Source organism: Populus trichocarpa, chromosome 8, assembly GCF_000002775.5.
Source record: "Populus trichocarpa isolate Nisqually-1 chromosome 8, P.trichocarpa_v4.1, whole genome shotgun sequence".
NCBI lineage: Eukaryota > Viridiplantae > Streptophyta > Magnoliopsida > Malpighiales > Salicaceae > Populus > Populus trichocarpa.
In genome coordinates this window covers 10,035,313-10,051,429 of record NC_037292.2, presented here as the reverse complement: position 1 = coordinate 10,051,429, position 16,117 = coordinate 10,035,313, and the positions used below count along the sequence as shown (strand labels likewise).

General features: G+C 37.6%; 1 protein-coding gene and 1 pseudogene across 1 annotated transcript; both read right to left on the bottom strand.

Annotated features, from left to right (window-relative positions):
* Nucleotides 1-267: 267 nt before the first annotated feature.
* LOC7471487 (potassium transporter 6) lies at nucleotides 268-7,249 on the bottom strand. Its single transcript, XM_002311555.4, has 8 exons — nucleotides 6,860-7,249; nucleotides 6,268-6,763; nucleotides 6,110-6,163; nucleotides 4,970-5,230; nucleotides 4,805-4,857; nucleotides 2,787-2,910; nucleotides 2,353-2,607; nucleotides 268-1,521 (listed from the first exon to the last, which is right to left on the bottom strand). Exons 1-8 carry the CDS (start codon nucleotides 6,896-6,898, stop codon nucleotides 461-463), a joined length of 2,343 nt encoding a protein of 780 aa, XP_002311591.4. The 5' UTR covers nucleotides 6,899-7,249; the 3' UTR covers nucleotides 268-460.
* Nucleotides 7,250-9,159: 1,910 nt separating this feature from the next.
* On the bottom strand, nucleotides 9,160-15,848 carry LOC7471486 (putative potassium transporter 12; annotated as a pseudogene).
* Nucleotides 15,849-16,117: the final 269 nt, after the last annotated feature.

Genomic DNA, 16,117 nt, shown 5'->3' with positions numbered 1-16,117 from the left:
ATTTTAAATTATTTTTTTTGTATTGCACTATTATTAAAAATAAAATTTAAAAAATAATAATAAAACATGTTTTCAAAAATAATAATTTCCAAATGCAATAGAGGAGATGTTGTTCAAAAAGAAGGTGAGAGAAAATAAAAAAGAAGAAACGGAGATGACACAGAAAAAAGGGAAGAGACCATACAAAAAAGGAAGAATTAGAGGGTGGAAAACGCACTCAGCTTTGGCCTCAGGTGGTCATGCCACTTTCAGTGATTCGGAAACCCATTATTTTGACAGAATCGAGCAAGGTCAACTGTCCTTGATTAGAAAACTGTTAAGTGCTAAACTGCTCACGAGCAAGAGCTTCATCATCAACCACATTGCTAAAAAAAATGTATGAGGTTTTTTTTTTTTTTTTTTATGATCTACTACAAAATGTACATGACCAGTTTATATCCTGTACGTATAACAAAAAGAGTTAAACATGGTATACCATCCCCACCTGCAGAGTAGATGCATGAGGTGCACTTAGTGTAGAGGCAGGTGCCCTGCTGTTTCGCCTCAAAAACCCGTACCCATAATTTATTACAAGCTTCTTCAGCATGCTAGATCCTTGTTTGGCCCTCACATAGGAATGCCCCAGTATGTAAGCAATCCCAGCTTCTCTAGCTTCCACAAGTTCCTGCAGCTCCTCCCTGGCACCTCTGTTGATCTTCGGGCTGTCTGGTACTCTAAACCTTACTCTTTTCCTAGGTTGAATCACAGGTGGCGACCTTATCTCCCTCAACTCTGAGGTGCCAGCTGACTCTATGTTGTCAACATCATCCTCCCTCAATTGGATTCCATCTGTATGAGTACAGCATGTTCCAACTACTGTCATTTTGCCATCTTCACTCTCCAAGTCATCCTTCGCACCATTGGGTTCATGATTCCCTGAGCGTATAAACTCTGCTATGCTGCATACAAGATCCTTCTCAAACTCCATGTCATCCTTGTGAACATCACGATATCCATATCGCACGATGCACCTATACAACCTGTATTCTCTTGTGCCAATGTACCCTATTAGAAACCGTTCCTTGGCTCTAACATGTGGAACAGGGACAGATTTGATGCAGAGAAAGACTAGGACTTGGTGGAACGCTGGAAGGTTGGTAACAAAGTGGGAGAAGATTGCCGGGATTCCAGAAACTAGCTCCGTGTGTATGAGGCCAATTCCTCGGACACGCACAATACCAAGGCTAGGACCCAAGCTAAGTAGCCAATTAATGGAGACCTTGTTTTGGACATCAAATTCGTATGTTTTGAGTGTGCCATAGTGCCACACACACATAACGATCAGGAAGATGAATGAGAGGGCAACAGGAACCCAGGCCCCTTCCAAGAACTTTATTAGAGAAGCTGAGAAGTAAAGAGCTTCAATTGTGCCAAAAAAGCACACAAAGCATATTGCAAAGAAGACATTCTTGTGCCAGCATAAGACGATAACTAGAGACATCAGGCATGTAGTAACCAGCATGACGGTTATAACGGCCAAACCTGTTCCAAAATGAGCAAGGTGTTAGAAGCAGTAATGAAATTTCAGTCAACGCTTTCAAGCACACTTAGTTCTCAAGAAGCATTATGAGAGATTTCATAACAACCAAGTAACAGTGAATCCACATCTTGGAATTTATTTGCATGATACCCCAAGTTCTACCATTTTACCAAACTAAATCTAGGCAAGTTCTTTCTAATGACATTAAGGTTTCATTAATTTTTTTTACTTAAAGTCCAAATAGATAAATCCAGCTTCTCTTTCTCTGCAAATGCTTGTTACAGTACTGCACCAACCATGCATCTGCATACATACACTTGAATAGCTCCTTGTGCAAACAGAATAGTCTATTGACTTTCATGTAATGGCCCTATCATTATGATGCTAGAGTTTAATGATCTTTGGCATGCTTAAATGTAAGATAAGGGGCTTCCTGCTCAATGCAGCATTCTTAGCACAAATTACAAGCACCATGAATTGGCTGGTGGATAGTCTAATCATTAATAACTTGTGTACTTAGATTTGGAAAATTCAATTCACTCAGTTGATATTACTCGTAAATTATCATATAAAAGAAATAATTGGAATTTATAGAGAGATGGCTGTGTTCATCAGGACAATCTCATGGCAAAAGCCTTGTGTTGAATGGTACTGAACAACCAAGTACCTATGATATCCATTTATAATTCTTTGAATAACATGCTTCAAGCTGAAGCTAGAACCTAAAGTACTCACAGCACAATAGATATTTAATGAACAAGTAAAACACACGTTAGATTTCTATGCATAGCAAGAGATCATACACTAGAGTTCAACACCGCAAAGAGTCATACCTGAGGCATTACCCATACGTTTTGTGTCCCTGAAACCAACAGTAACAGCCAAGCACAGCAGCATCAAAGTCCAGTTTATCTCTGGGATGTAGATCTGACCATGAATTTTGGATGATGTGTGAACTATTTTGACTCTAGGGAAGCAGCTCAGAGCAGAGCACTGTTTGATTATTGAGAATGTTCCAGTGATGATGGCTTGGCTTCCAACTACTGCAGCAAGGATGGCTATAACTAAAACTGGCCATCGTAATTTATCTGGAACGATAATGTTGAGTACTTCTGGTCAGTCAAAACTTGCATAATATCCAAAGAATGATGCTATTTGTCCCAAAAAAGTTTCCAAAAAAAAAAATGGCCACTTGATATTATTTAGAAAATTGATTCAGAAAACTTCTTAATAATAACCTTCATGAAGACATCTTAAAGGCACCTACCCGGAACAGATACGTAAAATCCAATGCGGTAATCACTATCAATGGCATGATGTTGAGATAGGTAAGCAGCTTGTCCCATATATGCAAGAATCAAGGATGGATAAACCAAGGAGGTGAAAGCTATCTGCAGGAAATGAATGACTTTTAGAATAAGGCATGGACTAATGAAATCTCATGTCATTTAACCTTAAATAGATTATCTTACTTTTACAATGATTTATTTGCATATTATATTTTGAACGGGAATAGTTTTAAGTTGATACGCTATGCTGGGTGACAAGACTATGAGTGCTTCTCCTGACATCATGAAAGAAAAATATTCTTATGTATCTTACCAAAACAGTATGAGTAGGAAAAATTAGTATGGTGTCATACAAGATTGCTACAGTTTGGCGTGTGCGGAATAAAGTATATTAGAAAAATGTTTAGAAGAAACTGGAATGTCATTATGGATATGATAAGAACCTTTGCAGGAAGAATTTAGGAGGAAGAGGAGAAGAAGAAGAAGAAAGAGCTTCGAGAAAAGAGAAAAAAGAATACTCTAGATTGCAACCCCAAACTAAACTAAAATACTCATAATTCCAGTAGTCACTTGCAATTACAAAGAATAGGTGTTCCTTCCATGGGCACCAAAAGCCCTAATTGTTCAAAAATAAATATGAAATAAAAACATAAAATTCAGTTTGCAACTCCTGTAAATGAGGCAAAACAATGTTATTTTCATGGGCAATGAAGAAGGTAGAGTAAAACTACTTGCTGGTTGCATTCATGTAGAAATTGAGCCTGCTTTAGACGTTTCCAGCCCTGGATAATCGCCAACAGTTGCAGCCAAGAGCTTGTAGAATGCTGCTTTATCTCATCCAGCTTTGCCAATTTTGTTATCTCATTGATTTCATTGTTTTAACCTTGTCTTTTACGACTTCAAATTCTTCTTGAAATGTCTGAAACTTTTAGGAGAGTTGGGCATATATAACCATCATGATAACTTGGAAGATGGTACCCAAGAAAGAAACTTGGATAAGAGGACAGAGAATAAATTACTTTAGCTTTGATAGCAAACTGGTGTAGGATAATATAAGACGTGTCCTGCAGGTGTCTCGTGATAGCTGGGACAGAAGATTCAGGATTTAGAGGGAAATTAGGATTTTTACTGTAGTTGTGAATAGTAACCAAGGTTACTATAGCAAGAAAGAAATAAAGAAGAAGAAAATAGCATATGGAGAAAAGAATAGAAGAAGAGTACTCTAGGCCACAGTCCCAAACCAAACCAAAATATTCATGATTATATCATCAAAGGCCTTCCAATTACATAGAACCCCTTCTATTTGCACTAAAAAAGCCTTAATTGTTCTAAGCTAAATAGCAAATTGAAATTCAAATAAGAGAAGAAGAAAAAAATACAAAACACTATTAATATTCTAGTTCTTAAATAACCTCAATTCCTAAATAGTATAGGATCCCTAAATAAGATGTATTCCTAAATATCCCATGTCTGTGAGGAATACCAAAATATATAGAATTGAAAGTCAAATCAAAATAGGCCCTTTTTCTTGGCTGGGTCAACATGGGAACAATTTAGTCTTCCAGGAAACATTTCAAGAAGTAAATGAAAAATACTACGAAGAAAAATTGGCATACACCATGATATTAAGATTGCATCCGATGAAAGATTCATTTTCTGTTAAAGAAGCAGCAAAAGCTGTTTGAAAGTAATCCATAACATATGCAGATATACATTAATGAGAAAAGGACACGGCCATCAGGTCTTGAACATCCAAAATCTCATAAACCTAGAGGGATGCTATGAATTGGTACTTGCAGGATCAGAAACCTTGTAAGGTATCATGATATGAACTCACAAAGCTCAAAACAAATTAATCAACACGCTGCTCTATAACAGTGACTGGTACAAGCATGAAAGTAGCACATCTACCAACTATTATTGTGACAGGCACGCCAGCTTAATTGAGTACAGAAAACCTCATTTAAGTAGAACAGAGTTTTTAAAGTATATATACCTGGATTGACAATTGAGAAAAGTGTCCAAGATCAGCGAACATAGCTTCTGAGCCTGTTTTTTGAAAAAGAATAAACAAGAACGAGAGATTAAGAGTTTGGTTAGCAAAAGATGCTAACTCTTTGCTTGTATATGGCCTAAAAGAAACAGTTAATCCAATAATCACCTGTTATACACAACAAAATCCCGCCCAAGGACATCCAACCTCCTCGTTGAGTTTTCCTCAAAAACTTGTACATGTAATAAGGTGATAGAGCTTGATAAACATGAGGATTCCAGTGTATGATATTATATATCCCAATGGCACTGATGCACAGAAGCCACATTAGAACCACCGGTGCAAACAAGAATCCAATCCTGTGGGTGCCATAATGCTGAAGGGCAAACAAGCCAATGAGTATGATGCATGCAACTGGAACTTCCACATCTGCAAAATTATTGATTTTTCAGCAGGCAATGCCACAGTAAGAGGCATGAAATTTACAGTATGCCATGCCACCAATGATAATAGCAGTATGAATACAAAAAAGAAGCAGCCTCGTGCACTAACAATGGGAGTAACTGAAGTATAATGAAGCATAAATTTGGACTCAATTCCATAGTTTTTGTTCATCACATGGAAGCAAACCCCTGTCACCCCCCAACCAGAAGATTACTGAAATATAACATCCATCTTGTCACAGGTGCTTAAAAATGAAAGGGACTACTTTTCAAACTTGGAAATTATGGTAGTCATTTTCTATAGGATAATCACATTTTTAGTACTTTTTACTTTTAGCAGTTACAATTTGAATATGTCAACATCATTATTTTTTTCTTATTGAGCATCTAAACTGCAGAAAATTTTCAAATCAAGCACATCATTTCACATCACTTCTTTTTGAGTATCTAATCTAGAGATGTACCCGAAAAATGCTAGTTTAGCATGCTAATTGGCCACAATTTTGCATAATTGACAAAGTAGCATCACGAGCTCCATAATACAGTTCTTTTTGAAAAACAAGATGCATACCAGGCATGAATATAAGAAAGTTCCAGAAGTTCTAAAGAATAATGAAAATTGTCAAGACAGCAGGACGCATTATGAGCTCTGAATTGCTTGCCATGACATTAAATTCCAACCAAAAGTTATTCGAATGGAAAGAAATTTCTAGAAGAAACACGCAGAGAAAGCAAAAGCAATAACCTTAGCCCTAAAGCCAGTCGGCCATAATTAATATACTACAGAGAATGGAGTTGTATAAATCGAAAAGGGACATTGGAATTCCGAAACAGAAAACGAGAAAAGAAGCGGCAGGTATCTTACATTTGTGATGCTCTCTTGACATGGAAAGCTCAAGGCCAGAAACCGCGGAGAAAACTGTATATATGGTACCCGATGATCGCACAAGTAATTCAATTAGAGCCTAAAAAGCAAAAATAAAACATTTACAAGCTGGAAGAGATCTAATAAGTGATGATTACCAGAAAGAGCAGGGGTTAGGACACCATCACCAATGACCATACAAGTCCCAATCAAAGCCAGCAAAAGTAAGAACCTCTGCAAAACCCTGTGTTTCTCAAGAGTAGATTTCAATCTTGAACCAAAAGTAGTTTTTGGTGTCAAACAAGTAGCTGCAGCATCCTTCTTGTACTCGTAAAGCTCTTCATCAGCCACCTGGCAATTGGGGAGTGAGTTGACTCGGGCATGCCGACAGAGCAAGGAGTAGAGAGCAAAAGTACCTCCTTCGCCATTATCATCAGCTTTTAGCACTATAAACACGTATTTTAACAAAGGGATCAAAGTGAGAGTCCAAAAAACAAAAGACAGGACACCATAAATCTCTTCATTTGTCTCAGAATGTTGAATATCGTCAGCAAACGTGCTCTTGTATACATATAGCGGCGAAGTACTTAAATCTCCATACACAACTCCTAGACTTTGATATGCCAAAGTTAATACTGTCTTCCATGATTCTCTCTGAAACACACCCCACGAAAGGAAAAAGAAAAACATATATATTTATATGATTCTTCTTCAGCAACAAAGGTTAATAACACTAAAAAAAGAACTTACCTTAACATGGTTTTGAGAAATCCCAGTTTCCAGATCCATGATGGGACTGGGAGGGGAGCTCTCAGAGGTTGAAATATTCCATTTGACGATGACCCATTTTGGCAAAACTAATAAAAATGGAGGAGTACTACTATTTTTTTTTTAAATCACAAGCATGCATTGATGGGGAGAAAGATGGATAGATACATGGGTCTAATTCAGTTTTAATTTAATTAGTTGAGCAGAGCACTAGTGCTGAATGTCGACAGCAGCTGAACAACCACGACTACAGACACAACTCGACAAAAAGTAGAAAAAACAAGTAAAGCTAAAATCAAAGTGTTGCGTTGCGTGCGTTCATTTAAGACAGACAGAGTTTTGAGAGAGACAGAAATTAGGTAATGGTTTCACTCCTTCAAAAAAAAAAAATCAGGTGGTGACTGGTGAAGATTTTTTTTTTGTTTCCAAAGTCCAAGAGTGTGTACGGTAAATTAATTTTTTATTTAGTCCCTGTATTTTTCTAGTAACTATAGCTTAGTCTCTTTATTCTTTTGCTGACTATTTTCTTAGAGCAAACCAGCATCGTGGGGGCTTAGAGAAAATAAAGAGCTAAGGTAAGGGACCAAGTTGTACTGTTTTAAATATGAAGGACTAAGTTATAAACATGTTCAAAATCAAGAGACCAAGTAATAATTTGCCTATTTTATTTATAAATCCTGTATTGAAAATTCTAAAATGATTTATGACGAGATAGAAGGAAAGGTGGTGAAGTCCCAACGTGCTCTCCAATTGAGCCCGCATAATGCAGCCTTTGGCATCTTTTGACTGAGAACTCCGATCATGGCTTCTACCCTTTCCATCTCCTCTTGCCTTGCTTTATGTAACTTGTGTTGGAGCTAGTGTTTGACATGAAACATGTTGAAATAAATTATTTTCTTATTTTTTTTTTAATTCAACAAACAGCCGGCGAAGAAAAATCAACATTGTTAGGTAGATGTCTTCGCATTCAATTAGGATTGTTTTTGTTAATATCTTTATGAACTCGGTATAGTTAAGGATTTAGATTTTTTAATATCATTTTTTTAAAACAAAATATATGACCCTTCGCTTTATAAAGAGTATTTTCCCTGTTATTTTTATGAAAAACCAAATGGTTTTTGATAGAAGAAAAGTAGTAGCCATTTTAAAATTCCGGTTGAACGGCAACGACGAACACCACCAAAATCTTGTAATTGGACCAATGATGAAGTGTTTGATTCTATTTAACACGTGGTTGACTCAAAATGCTGATTGAAGAAGGACCTATGAGAAACCATTTGGCTTTTGAAAACTCATCGCAGGAGTGCAGTTAATGATTTTCCCGATCATCTGGCTTCAAAAAAAGAGGGAAAGGAAGGCAGAAAGCACTACAAATTTTCCGTTGAGTTAGTCGTTGGAAAATATCTGGTCAGATGCTCGAATCATTACCGATAAATTAGGCACCCTTGCTAAATAAACAAATAGTTTCGTAATTAAGGATCTCTTACAGTGTAATCATGTGTCGAGCGCTGCTGTTTTTTTAATGTTATTTCACGGCCTTCTGAACTCTGAGCAACCTCGACAGCATATTACTACGCAGCAACCCTTCGAATAATGGAGTATAATTTCTTGGAAATATTTTGGACAAATATAAGGGCTTGATACAGTATTGTTTTCTCACTTGGAGAGCAAAAGAAGATCAATAATTTATTTAAAAGAGAAATTAAGCTGGTTGTTTAATGTTAGCTTACAAAAATTAGCACAGGACAATTTTGGACCGCATTAGATAGTTTTCAAGTTTTTCATTTTGCAAGGTATTAAATGATATATAACGTAATCACTACAAAAAGAAAACAAAAGATTGTGTGTAAATTGATGGTGATACACTCACCGCTTCGATTGCTTTTAAATTTGTTTTCTGGGGGCGTGTCAGAAGACTTCAATGATGAGGACATTTCTAAGCATTTGCATCCGACAGCAAGTGATATGACACTTTCAGACGCTGATGCTTCAAACATTGAGGATAAGCAAGTGAGATTGTTTTTGTCTTTATGCCTTTGCCCTTTTGGCCCAGACAGGAAAGAATTGACCCAGGCACCTAACCATTTTTCTCACCACAAGTTCTGATTCCAGTCCAGAAATGTTAGAAGGATAAAAGTTAAAGCGGAAAGGATGCCGATGAAGAAAAGCAGAGGAAAAGAAAAGCAGCTCTTAAGCGTAAGTTTTTACGTTGCTAGAAGAGATATGTAGCATCAAAAGTCAAAACATTGTTTCATACCACGGAAGGGAAGGGAGGGTGTAGGTAAGGTGGCAAGAGGAAAGCTCATGGCATACCAGTTCATAGGTTCAACTCCTACTCTTGGATAGACACTGAAAGGCTCCTAAGTTGAGTACAGGGCATGAATCAAAAAGCAAATTCATCAAGGATTCTACATGAAATGCTACAATGCACACAGTCGCACAGATGCAACTGCAGTTCTATCATTATTTTTCCCAGAGTTTTATTTAACGCTTCAAATGGAGAGACTAAAATCCCAGACAGTCTTAAATGAGAAAAACGAATCAGACCATATATGTCATCGCCACTTGCATGATATTCCTGTGGGGTGCACTCATATTAGCAGCACCAGCTCTACAATTATTCCTCAAGAATGCATAGAGGTAGTTAATAACCAGTTTCTTGAAGAAAAGAGAGTTTTTCTTTGCCCTCACATCCCCGTGAGCCAATAAATAAGTAAATCCCGAATCCATTGCTTCTCGAAGAGCTGAAAGCTCATACTCCAGACCTGGGTCTTCATCCAAGGACATTACACTTGCGGGCAATGCTGATGAAGTGTCTTCGGGAATAGAAGTTCCCGGGTCTTCCAATCTATGATCATGCATTAAAGGAACCCTAAGTTCCTCTGTCCCATCACCACCCGCAGCTCCAGAATCCCTTGACCTCTCGGAAACACTATCATCAAGGTGCTCGTTCAAATTGCTCTCCATGGCAAGATCTTGGGCCTCTCTCCTCAAGAACTTCTCAAGGCTTTCAACTAAAAGTTGCTCAAACACGTGGTGATCTACCTTCCTGACATCTTTGTAACCGTATCGGGCAACACATTGGAATATATGGTAGTCCTTCGGACAAACTCTACGGAAAAGAAACCTTTCCTCTTGAGGGGCACGGGAACATACTTGATGCAAACAAATACTATAGTAGAGTGGATTGCTGGAAGGCTAAGCAGGAACTGCCCAAAAATTGAGGGAATGCCTTGGACAAGCTCATTGTACAGCAGTCCGATTCCTGGAACTCTTACAGTTCCAAGGGTGGAGCCAAGTTCAAGCATAAAATCCATGGAAATCTTCTCTCTCACCTCACTCTGGTACTTCAACACGCTCCCATAATTCCAAGTGTACATCACACATAGAAAGAACGTAGCAAAAACAAGCGGAAGCCAACCTCCCTCTTTGATTTTTGATAAAACTGCAGACAAGTAAACGAGCTCTACAGACCCAAACACTAACGGGAAACACAAAGCCAGGAACAAGTTGGTCTTCCAAATTAGAAGCATCACAAGTGTCACCAGCGTGGTGCTCACAATCATCACACCAACTTCAGCTATGCCTGCAAGAACAACACGAGTTCCATTAGCAAACCTACAACTGTAGGCTTAGAAACAACTAACAAGCAGTAGCCCAGCCCCTCCTTCAAGAAAAATCGTTAGATACACAGGGGGCAAGAACAACACGAGTTCCATTAGCAAATCTATATTGGAAAGCAATAGATTTCCAACTGGAAATTATTAAATACCAGCAGGTATTTCTATTCCAGAAAATTTCAAATGATATTTTTTTAATGCAGAAAAAAGAACGCTATGGAGATGAAAAAGCAGGAAGATACTTACCATATGCATTGGCAATATCTGTTGTTCTTCGGAAGATTGAAACCACAACAATGCACATTATCATTAGAAAATAATTGATTACAGGGATATAAATTTGGCCCATCAGCTTCCTTGAGGTGTGAACTATCTTCAACCTTGGGAAGCATCCAAGAGACATTGCTTGCTTAACACACGAAAATGTAGCAGATATCATTGCTTGGCTGGCAATCATGGCAGCGAGGGTGGCAATGACAAAGACTGGCCAGAACAGGCTCTCTGTTATTCATGAGATTCAGGAACTGTGTCAGATTTTGCGCTTAACATACAGACATTTTGACTTGAGATAGTTTAGAAGGGAAATGAATTAATGTTAGTAATCATACTAGGGGAAAAAGTCACCTGGAATAGAATCGTAGAATATTCTGCTTGCTGAATCGGGATATTTCATCAAATATGAAGCCTGACCCATGTAAGCCAGGAGAAGACAGGGAAACACTACACAAGTAAAGGCAATCTGTGCAAGTAGTAAAGGGTAATTAGGTGAAATATATATAGTAAATCTTCGAGAAAGATACAAAATTCAGGGAAGCAGAAAGAAACCTGTATGGATTCTACGCAAAAATGCCCTAAGTCAGCGAACATGGCTTCAGCTCCTGAAACGACATGCAGACATGGTGTGGCATAAAACATGTGTATCTTTTTTACAATGCTATTTGACAAACTCAAAGATGATAATACGAAAAGGCAGGTTGTCACTTTTCACATTGAAGCAAGGCTGATTCACCAATCAGCCTTTATAGCCGCTGTATCCAACACCTAATTTGCAATTATCAATATAGCAGAACAGACAAAAGCAAAAATCTAATTTATGCAACCAGCATATCGGTGTAAAGAAACAGTGTGTTGCATTTAGACAGGACTGTAACAATGTGTTACAAGAAGTATAAGAGAGGCAAGCAAGCAAAAGATCAAGAGATTCTACTGTAAAAGAAGGCAATGTAGACAGTTCAAATTATAATCAAACGAACTGGATTGCCCAAATGTCTCTACCCAGAACAGACTTAATAACAATACCTGTCTCGGCTTATTCATTCAATACTGACTGATACGTATCTGTGTCCCCAAAAGAAGGCTTTAAGAGAAACTTTCACAATAGGAGATCAACAGGTATGGTTGATATGCAAGAAGAATTTCATCAGTCATGAAACATTTGTACACAAGAATGGTAGAGCTATCTTTATACGGGAAAAATTCAGTGGACACCTTACCAGCTAAAGTCGTATGGATTTAGGGTTCCTAACCTTCTAATGCGGGTAGCAAATTTTGAAAACAATGAGCAAAGATGATTTACATCTACTCTTACCAGGGAAGATGTCTCCAGGTCCCAGTAGCATATCTGATATGACCGGGGAAGTTGAGGACAGAGTAGAATATCCAAATCAATGTAGTAATCCACCAGTAGAGCTCACAGTTTAGGGCAGTATGTACCTGTAATGCACAGAACGCAACCACCAAGAGCTGACCAAGCAGCACCACTGTTCTTTTTGAAGAAAAAATAGATATAAGCTGGATTGAGTGCCCTGATGACGCTGATATCATGCTTCACTAGATTGTAAATCCCAATGGAACCCAGAGAAAAGAACCACAGACCAAGTACCGGAGCAAACAGGAAACCCACCTTCCCTGTTCCAAACTGCTGTATGCTGAACAGCCCCACAAGGATTATGATTGAGACAACAACCACAGCATCTATAGACAAAACCAGTGAGATTATAGTGATTTTGGTCACAACATTCATTAGTTGTTGCATCTACAATAGCCAGAGAAAAGAATGCGGAAGTTGCCCAGAATTGCGTTGTGTGTATCTGTCTTGTAATACAAATGTAATGGATGGTTCGTATTAACCCAGTGAGTAATGAATTCATGATAAAATAAGTTTCCTACTAACATGGATCCACTGCAATAGCATCAGGTTTGTATAAAACTTGTTATCCTTCCGTGCATTCTGGCCTGAACAAAACAAGCATCCCACAATCTATGCCTAGATTTCACAGACACGTGAGGATCTCTCTGACTACAATAACATTACATTGTGAAAAGAAAAAATAGGTAAAGTAGAACTTTAAGCACACCACACAAGGATATTTGACCCCATATAATATCTTCAGTTCTTTCCTGACACCAAACAGTAAAGTAGACCACACATGCATCTAGAGAAGTAAAAAAAAAAGAACAAAAAATACTTACTTGTACCAAACCAGGATATTTCACCTTGCAGACCGCTCACGGCCGACATCACTGCATGGCAGATGCCATAATAGTGAATTAGTGTCATTCCAGGCAATTGAAATTGATTCTATTTCACAAATAAAATAAAAATAACACTGAAATGGCTACAGGTTGATATAGGTTGATAGAACATTCCACCATAATTATTGAAACAAAGAACCAACGAACAAGTTCAATATGCCTTGTCCTCTGGTTTGTTAATGCATTTCAGAGTGCTTTTGGACTGAGAAAGCATTGAATTGATGTTTTTTTTCATTCTGAAAGTGCTTTTGCAAACGCACCTGAAACACATTACCAAATACACAATTCTAAATTAAGGTTAAAGGGAAATCAACAGCAAAATATTTATATGGAGAGAATGATCAAGATGATGTTTCAAGTGAAAATAATTCCCCTTTTAAGGAAAGCTTCTGCCTTTTTAAGTATATACCCTATAGGGTTTGATTTCAACGAATCAGCACTCATGATTTATCCAATAGGTAACTGTAGCTGGTTCTTCACATAAATTCATCGAATTGGACTTTGATGATGTTACAACACCATGTGATCCTTAGTTAGTTGGAGAATGACACCATGCTTTATTAGTTGGATAAGGATTGTTAATAGTTCATAAGTAAATATTAGTTAGCACAAGAGATCAACACCTCTATAAATATCGTTGTAGAATTCCTGAAGAGAATGAGAATGAAATCAGTATAGTCTATTTTGTAGAAATTCTGTAGAATCCCTTTTCTCTCTTTCTCTCAATTCCTCTCTCCCTAAATCTTTCTTTCTATCAACAATCACTTTGTTAAGCCTAGTTCTTAACAGACGATAAATCCTTAAACTCCCACAGTTAATGTAGCATGTATTTCAGAGCTTTGTTCTCTGTTTTTTTTATTATTATTATTTTGACAATCAGGAGCTTATTTTCTAGGAGGTCGCTAACTTTGAATTTTGTTGGCGTTCCCCAAGAAAAACAGCATGGAATCGTCTACTGCTTAAAAAATCTCATAGCTAGTGACTGAGTTGCACCTTCACTATTGAATAATCTCCAGTTCTACATGGTGAATGGAAGATAGAAATCCACCAGTTGTAAGACCATATGATGTGAGCAGAAAATTCTCAAACACGGACTATGTTTTTATAGCACCTAGCTACCAGTCAATGACACAACACATCCATGTACCTGACATTGCGGGGGTAAGAATACCATCTCCTATGACCATGGAAGTTCCTGTCAGAACCAAAAGCAAAAGCAGTGTTTTCAAGGATGATCTTTTCTCCAAAGTTTCTTTTATCTTTAAAGCCCTCTCCAGTTCTGGTGTGGGCAATTTGAGCTTAAAACTTGAAATATTTTCATCAGCTGGCTGTCGATTTGGCAGCATACCATGAGATAACTAGCAATAAAGCAAGATGAAAAGTAATCAATTTGAAAAGATATCTCTTACCTTCCCCATTATCATTTGCTTTGAGCACTACAAAAACATATTTTGCTAATGGAATGAGAGAAATCGTGTAAATAACTAGTGACAATGCTCCCAAGATATCAACTTCTGACTTGATGGGCACCTTGCTGAAAACATCAGTAAAGACATAGAGAGGGCTTGTGCCCAGGTCACCATACACCACACCAAGTGTCTGAAAAGCCATTGCAAGAGTTTTCCAAACTGAAAGGTCCTAATATAGTAAAGTAATGGTTTAGTAATAGAAAACATCAGATCTCATTGACTCGTGAATTTTTTATTTCATTCTAGCAAACCACTTTTGCTGCTTGTCAAAGTGAGTAAGATTGGCTGATGAAGCAGACAAAATCTTTTTGAATGCCTAGCAGTTAAAGTTGGGACTGATATGAACTCCTAACTTTTCAGCTGGTTTTCTGCTGCGCTCTCTTTTCATGGATTCTAATCACGGCTAGAGGAAAGGTGCTGTTTATAGAATTCCTAACCCCCCTCAACCACCAAATGTTAGTTACGAAGAATCAAACCATGTCAAATTTTGGGTCAACCAGGCAACACTGAATGCTCTTCCCCACAATGGCCACTGATAAAAACCGTTCACATGCCCAGCTTACTCCAAAACGTAAAGCAATAGGTGGAATCATTGCAGAGAATAGCAACTATAATAATGGTGGAGTTTATCGATTCCCTACCTTCATCATTGGTCACAACTCACAAAATTCTCGTGAAAGTCAATTTTATAGCATTTTCCCCAAATTTACACAGTAGCATAACAACACGAGCTAGGAAACACAGATACATTTTGAGGGAAATGGATGATAGCCATGATAAAATTCAAAAGGAAAGAAAGAATGTAATTAGTAAAGGGTGATGATTATATGATTATTAGTACCTTAGAGTGGTGGTGGTGAGCACCAGCAATCTCCATGGCTTCAACATCAAAAGAGTTAACTTTGTTGGGCTTCTTAACCAGCCTCCTCCTCATGGATCCAAACCCTTGTCTGCTATCGTTCTCATCAAGCAAAGACCAAGGAGGCGACTCTGAGTCCACTTCGCTACCATCCACCCACCTAGATTCACCAACACTACCACCATCAACAATGTTATGATTACTCCTGCCTACCAACCTCGCATTGCTCTCTTCAATCCGATCCTCATCTCCTTCCATATTCTGCAAACCCACTTCAAGAACAAAACCTACAGGTTCGGTCTTCACGTACAATGGCACCACCCCCTTTGTGGCTAATGTTCATCACAGACTGAAGCAGTCTGTAGCATTGATATTAGGTGATGTTGAGTACTGATTTTGCATTGCTACTGACAAGAATTATTAATAGAAAGGGACAAAGAACTGAAGAAAATAAACCAATCACGAGTAAAAGACAAGAAGCAGAGTTATTTTCAGACATCGTCACCAGTAGAAAAGCATCCTTATGCAACGTAACGAACACACGTTGTCTTTTTTAAAAAAAATATATTAAAATTAATTTTTAAAATTTTTGTTTTTAATATGAATTCAGGTTAAAAATTATTAAAAAAATATTAAATTAATATTTTTGTAAGTCAAATATTTTTAAAATAGTTTGGTATGTACTTTTTAGTTGGTTTTTTTGAATGTGTTCCAGAATATGATAGAAATTAAGACTTGTATATATTTTTTTTTTATA

Bases quoted from the DNA above. Each gene is read 5' to 3' on its own strand.
- LOC7471487 (XM_002311555.4), bottom strand. From the start codon at position 6,898: ATGGATCTGGAAACTGGGATTTCTCAAAACCATGTTAAG. The intron at 6,764-6,859 runs GTAAGTTCTTTT...GGTGTGTTTCAG, and splicing joins TTTCTCAAAACCATGTTAAG to AGAGAATCATGGAAGACAGT. The intron at 2,608-2,786 runs GTAGGTGCCTTT...TTATCGTTCCAG, and splicing joins ATTTTACGTATCTGTTCCGG to ATAAATTACGATGGCCAGTT.